Source organism: Pteropus vampyrus, unplaced genomic scaffold (genome assembly GCF_000151845.1).
Source record: "Pteropus vampyrus isolate Shadow unplaced genomic scaffold, Pvam_2.0 Scaffold384, whole genome shotgun sequence".
NCBI classification, from domain to species: Eukaryota; Metazoa; Chordata; class Mammalia; order Chiroptera; family Pteropodidae; genus Pteropus; species Pteropus vampyrus.
In genome coordinates this window covers 1,591,121-1,598,042 of record NW_011889165.1, presented here as the reverse complement: position 1 = coordinate 1,598,042, position 6,922 = coordinate 1,591,121, and the positions used below count along the sequence as shown (strand labels likewise).

At 36.4% G+C, this 6,922-nt stretch overlaps 1 protein-coding gene across 2 annotated transcripts in view; it reads left to right on the top strand.

Annotated features, from left to right (window-relative positions):
- EAPP (E2F associated phosphoprotein) overlaps nt 1-6,922 on the top strand; it is a 12,254-nt gene that overhangs the window by 2,297 nt on the left and 3,035 nt on the right. Inside the window, exons 3-5 of one of the 2 annotated variants that reach the window (XM_023523220.1) lie at nt 321-438; nt 1,507-1,556; nt 3,988-4,101. In XM_023523220.1, the coding sequence (XP_023378988.1) occupies nt 321-438; nt 1,507-1,556; nt 3,988-4,058 (239 nt within the window). In that variant the 3' untranslated portion in view covers nt 4,059-4,101. The remainder of the gene's footprint in view (nt 1-320; nt 439-1,506; nt 1,557-3,987; nt 4,102-6,922) is intronic. The other variant, XM_023523219.1, reaches the window with a different exon arrangement.

Below are 6,922 nucleotides of genomic sequence, written 5' to 3'. Positions count from 1 at the left end.
CATTTTCTATATGGGAACTTTTAGAGAATTTAGACATCAATAATAGTTACTATTCTTAGTTTGTTCTGAGTGGCATCTGAGTGGACTCTGAATTTTCATTATTTAAGCTCTTATTTAAGTTTTCAGTGAAGTGACAGTTTTTGCTTCCTCTGTCATTCTTCATTTTAATGCCTTGTTAATTGGACAGGAAATTTACTTAGAAGAATAAACTTTTTTTTTTTAGGAAAATATAAATAAAAATGGGATTCTTTATTCTGTATTAAAGAGGTGTGAACTTTACACATGATACTTAGCCACATCCTTAACATTTTCAAAATTAGCACAGGTAACCAAGAAAAAAAAGAAGAAACGACACAGGATTCCAACAAATGATGAATTACTATATGATCCTGAAAAAGATAACAGAGATCAGGCCTGGGTTGATGCACAGAGAAGAGGGTAAGAACTTTAATATATAGAATCTTTAGAGAAAATGATTAAAAGATGATTTTCACTACATTCACATTTTGAATGTATGTGTATATGTTTATATAGACATACATAAAGAAATTTAAAAAACTGCTTAGTTTATTTTGAAAATAACCAGCAAATTTCAGTCAGTTGTTTTTCAAAAACTGTTGAATTTAAACTCTCGTAGTCTGCACATTCAAGAAATAAAACTGAATTTTTTCAAATAGACATAAAACTAGTTGGAGATTAAGAATTTATGTGGATGAAGAGTAGATGTTATGTTTTGCATTCGAATTGTTCTTTTTACCTATTTACAAATTGGATTTTAAAACATTGAGATGAAATTCACATAACAGAATTAGCCATTTTAAAGTGAACAATTCAGTGGCATTTAGTATAATTACAGTGTTGTGCGACCACCACTTCTACTTAATTTCAAACTATTTTCATCATCCCAAGAGGAAACTTCATACTGATTTTCAAATTTGAGTTTATGAAGGCCAATATGTCATTAAACTAAAAGCTAGGCAACTTACCACTATTACCCTGTGCTTCCCTAGCCTGGCTATGCTTCAGAGTCTCCTGGGGAGAATGAAAGGCAAACTCTTGAGTCCTACTCTAGTGGGAACGTGATTCAGCTAAGGTGGAGTCTAGGAATCTATATTTTTTAAGTCCAGGAGGATTTTGATGTTGTGTGAGTCTTTATACACCAGTCTTTATATACCACTCTCTCACTTTGTCGTCTTCTCCCAGTTTCACCACTTCCTTCAACTGTCCCTCGCATTTGTTTAATGAATACTTTTTGATAATCCATGGTGTGGAATGAACATTTTAAGTGCTATGAGTGATATTGAGATAGTCATGGAGCTGACAGTCTAGCTCCTGATTCTAGTGACAGAATTTGTCAGTGAAGTAAGATGGAATATATTTTCATCGTTATATAATTTTGAGAAGAAATAACATTTTATTGACTTATTCACATTCCTGCATCAAGCAGTAGTTGCCCTTTAAGACCACAGAAATCAGCCTCAAATAATGAATTCACTACATTTTAAGCACCACGAGGATAGTGATCTTCTTCAATGCTGTATCCCAAGTATCTTATAGTAAGTATCTATTGAATGAATGAATAAGTTACTTTCTTGGGGTTTGGTTTTTGAAATTTGCTAAACATTGGAGGTATTTAATAACAATTATAAAATTTGTACCACATGTTTTAGGTGTTTTTTCCCCACAAACATTTAAAGAGTTTAGAAAGTAATGCCAAAAGATTTGCCTTTTGTTGTTCAGTTTTCAGGAGTTTACTGAAAGCCCCTTTTAGAAATATATACTTTTATACTGTAATACCTTCGTAAGTAGATTTTTGCTTTATTCTGTTAGTTAGCAAATATTTATTGAGCACTTACTGTATGCCAGACACTGTTCTTGACTCTTGAAATACAACAAGAAACAGAACAAAAATCCTTAGGCAGTTAGAACTTACATGCTTTTTAAATGTAGCTTTACTGTTTGTTTTTTTTTAAGTTAATAGACTTTATTTTTTAGAATAGTTTCAGATTTACAGAAAAATTTAGCCAATAATACAGAAGGTTCTCACGTACTCCACCCCAATGACACCACCACCACCACACACACACAGTTTCCCCTATTATTAGTGTTTTTTATTAACATTTGTTATAATTAATGAACTAGTATTGATATATTAGTATTACTAAAGTTTATACTTAATTCAGATTTTCTTAATTTTTACCTAATGATCATTTTCTATTTCTAGAGCCTATCCAGGATACCATGTTATATTTAGTTGTCATGTCTCCTTAGGCTCTTATTGGCTGTGACAGTTCCTCAGACTTTCCTTGCTTTTGATGACCGTAATAGTTTTGAGGAGCAGGTACAGTCATGCACTGCTTAACAGTGGGGTTGTGTTCTGAGAAATCCGTCATTAAGTGATTTCATTCAGTGCAAACATCATAGAGTGCACTTACACACACCTAGATGGTACAGCCTACTACACACTTAGGCTGTCTGATAGAGGCTGTTGCTTCTAGGCTGCAAACCTGTAAAGCACATTACTATACTGGATACTGTAAGCAATTATAACACTGTAGTAAGTATTCATATATCTAAACATACCTTAATATAGAAAAGATACAGTAAAAATATGGTATAAAAAGGAAAAAATGGTACACTTGTATAGGGCATGTATGGGGCTTGCAGGACTGGAGGTTGGTCTGGCTGAGTCAGTGATTGAGTAGTGAGTGAATGCGGAGACCTAGGACATTGCTGCATACACATACTACTGTAGACTTTATAAACACTATACAGAAGGCTACACTAAATTATAAAACAACACGAGATTAAATCACACATGAGAAAATGATGCAGTAAAGAGACTTGGTAAACTTGAGATGTGTGAGGCTGTTGCTGGCATAACACAGCACATTATTTTATAGCAAACTTTTTATAAGTAGAGTGTACTCTAAAATATGGTGAAAAGTAGATAGAGTAAATACATAACCCAATAACATAGTTATTTATTATAATTATCAAGTATTATATACTGTAATAATTGTGCATGCTATCCTTTTATATGGTTGGCAGTGCAGTAGGTTTGTTTACACCAGCATCACCACAAATATGTGAGTAATGCATTGCTCTACGATGTTACCATGGCTGCGACTTCACTAGGCTATAGGAGTTTTTCAGCTCCATTATAATCTTACGGGACTACCATTTGTATATGCCATCTGTCATTGACCAAAGCATTGTTATGCAGTGCATGACTGTATATTGTAGGAGGCCCCATTTATTTGGAATTTGCCTGATGTTTTTCTCATGACTAGACTGGGATTATAGGTTTTTGGGAGGAAGACCAAAGAGGCAAAGTGCCATTTTCATCACATAATGCCAAGGGCACAACCACATACCATCAACATGATTTACTACTGTTAACATTTACTTCGATCACCATGGTGAGGTGGTGTTTGTCCGGTTTCTCTAAACTCAGTCTTTTTTCTCTCCCCCCGCCCCCCCCTTTCCATACTGTACTTTTTGGAAGGAAGTCACTATGTGCAGCCCAGACTTAAGGAGTCTGAAGTTAAGAGGGGAGAGTATCTTCGTAAATTATTTGTAATTCTTCGGAATTAGAGATTTATTTATTCTCCCTCATTTATTTATTTATTCAGTCATTAATATGACCATGGACTCATGAGTATTTATTTATACTTTGAGTTATAATCCAATATTATTTTATTTTGTTGATCTAATTGTTTAAGCTTTGGCCACTAGGAATGCTTTCAGTTGACTCCTGTGCCCCTTTGACATACCTACTGCATTGGTGTTTTTTTTGTTGTTGTTTTTTTTTTTAGCACTTTCTTACTTTTTGGCACTACAAGATGCTCTAGGTTCATCTTGTATGTCCTATTCCTAGAGTCAACCATTTTTCTAAGGATTATTGGTTACTTTTCATTGGAGATTAGCATTAGAAATGAGGATCTGGCTTTAATGTGCCCGCTCTCCTTTCTTTTTTTGTTCTAGCTACCATGGTTTTGGAATACAGAGGCCGCATCAGCAACAGCAGCCAGTTCCAAATAGTGATGCTGTCTTGAATTGCCCTGCCTGCATGACCACACTGTGTCTTGATTGCCAAAGGTAATGGATAAAGGGTAACAATGTACACAAAACAAGCAAGCAAAAAAACCCAACTTGATGGGTCTTTTTTAAAATCAGAAGTAGACTTTCGAGGTACTTAGGAATTCTGATAAGGTTCTGTCCTCATATATCCATGGTGCTACCTGGTTGATCTTTTTATAAATAATTTTGTTTATACATAGTTCTGTCACAAGTAGTTTAAAATAAAGCACTTGCCAGTACTGACAAGGATTCAGTGAAACTGCATATATGTTGTGGAATGACATATTCTCTCAGATACACTTTATTTATCGTGATAAAATATACGTAACAATTTACTATGTTAACCATTTTTTAAAATATGCTATCTTAAGATTTCATTTGAATATTCAGTTTATTGCCAACTAGACCATTTAAACATTTAAAAAAACCTTTTCCCAGCTTTAATGAGATGTGATTGACATATAATATTGTGTAAGTTTAAGATGTACAGTGTGATGATATGATATATGAATATATTGCAAAATGGTTATCACAGTAAGGTTAGTTAATACCTCCATCACCTCACCTCACACAGTTACCTTTTTTCCCCAGCTTTATTGAAGTATAATAGACAGTTAATTGCTCATATTTACATTGTATAGTTCAATGAGTTTTTTTCAATTATAGTTGGCATACAATAATTTATTAGTTTCAATTGCACAGCATAGTGATTAGAGATCTATATAACTCATGAAGTGGTCACCCCACTAAATCAGGTACCCCTCTTCCCCCTTATATATTTTTCACAACATTGTTGACTGTTTTCCTTATGCGACACTTTATATCTCCATGACTATTTTGTATCTATCCATTTGTACTTCTTAATCTCTTTGCCCTTTTTCACCAACCCCCACCCCAACTCCTACCCATCTAGTAGCCCTGAAAATATTCTCTATATCTCTGAGTTTGTTTCTGTTTTTTTTGTTGTTGTTGTTTATTTTGTTCTTTAGATTCTACATGTATGTGAAATCACGAGGTATTTGTCTTTATCTGACTGACTTCATTCAGCACAATTATCTCTAGGTTATCAAGGCAATATCTTTTTCCATCCCCTTCCTTTTAGCCTGTGTGTCTTTTAATTGGAAATGAGTCTCTTGCAGGTAGCATATGTAGGGGTCTTGTTTCTTATCCATTCAGCCACTCTGCCTTTTGGTTGGAGCCCTTAATTCTTTTCCATTTGAGGTACTTGTTGATAAATAATGTTATTACCATTCTTTATTCATGTTTTTGATACATGTTTTTTCTTCTTAAAGAAGTCCCTCTAACTGGCTTAGTGTCGATGAATTACTTTAGTTTATTTTTGTCTGGAAAGCTCTTTAAATGTCCTTTGACTCTAAACGATAGCTTTGCATATCCTGGGTTTTCAATGCTTTGAATATTTTGTGCCAAGCCCTTCTGTCCTGCAAAGTTTTTTTTGAGAAATCAGCTGCCAGTCTTATGGGAGCTCCCTTGTAGGTAGCTCATTGCTTTTCTCTTGCTGCTTTTAAGAGTCTCTCTTTGTATTTGACCTTTGGCATTTTAATTATGACATATCTTGGTGTGGTCTTCTTTGGGTTCACTTTTTGGGAAGACTCTCTGAGCTTCCTGGGGTTATATGTCTATTTCCTTCACCAGGTTAGGGAAGTTTTCCATCATTATTTCTTCACATATATATTTAACTTCTTGTTCTCCCTCTTCAGGTACCCCTATGACACAGATGTTATAACCCTTATTTTGGTCCCATAGGCTCCTTAAATTATTCTTGGTCACTTTTTTCTTGCTGTTCTGGTTGGGTATCCTTCCCCATCCTCTATATCGGTGTTTTGATCCTCTTCCTCCACTCTGTTCAGATTCTCTTTAATATACTCTTCATCTCAGGGAATGTGTCCTTAATTTCTGACTGGTTCCCTTTTATAATTTCCATTTCTATTTTATGTTTTTTATCTCTTTGTTAAAGTTATCGTTAAGTTCATCTACACTTCCCTTAATTTTATTGAGCATCTTTATAACCAGTGTTTTGAACTCTGCATGTTAGATTGCTTGACTCCATTTTTTCTTGATCTCTGTTCTTTCATATGATTTCTGCTTCTTTGTTTTCCCATTTTGGCTGCCTTTCTGTGTCCATTTCTATGTACTAATCAGAGCTCCTGAGTCTCCCGGTCTTATTAGTGTGGCTTTGTGTAGTAGGTGTCCAGCAGCACAGTCCTGAGAGGGGTTCAGCTGCAGGTCAAGTTTAGCCCCAGCCTGTGCCCCTCTGGGGCCACCTGTTAAGATTCAGCAAGCAATCCACAGATGCTGTGCTTACAGATGCCTCAGGAAGCCATGCCAGAAAACGAGATCAGCTGCCACCAGTGTGAGTCTTGGCTCTGCTCAGCAAGGAGCACTGGACTCTCCAGGGTGGGGCTGTGAGTAGGGGAGGTAGAGTTTCAGGGAATCCTCTGGGCAGAGCGACCTCTGTTATCCAGTTTGATGATGTCTCAACAGAGGAACAGTGGACACTGCCAGCACTTCCGCCCAGTAGAAAGCCTCGCCTCTGGCCCCTGCTCTGACAACTCAGCATCCCCCCATAAGTCCCCGGTGACCCCCGAGCAGCCTACCTGGCACTGAGGCTCAGAGCGAGCAGGTCCGTCAGTGGGAAAGTCTGCTCGTGGACACAGCCCCTCTAAGAGGCATCTGCAGCTTCCAGCTGCCACAGCCATAGCCTCTGTCCTGTTGCAGGATGACTTCTTATTTCTCTCTCTAGCTGTAGGACCTCTGTTCATTTGAGTGATTCCACCTGCTGTTCACTCCGTGTTTCTGTCTCAACCTTGATGTGGTCACA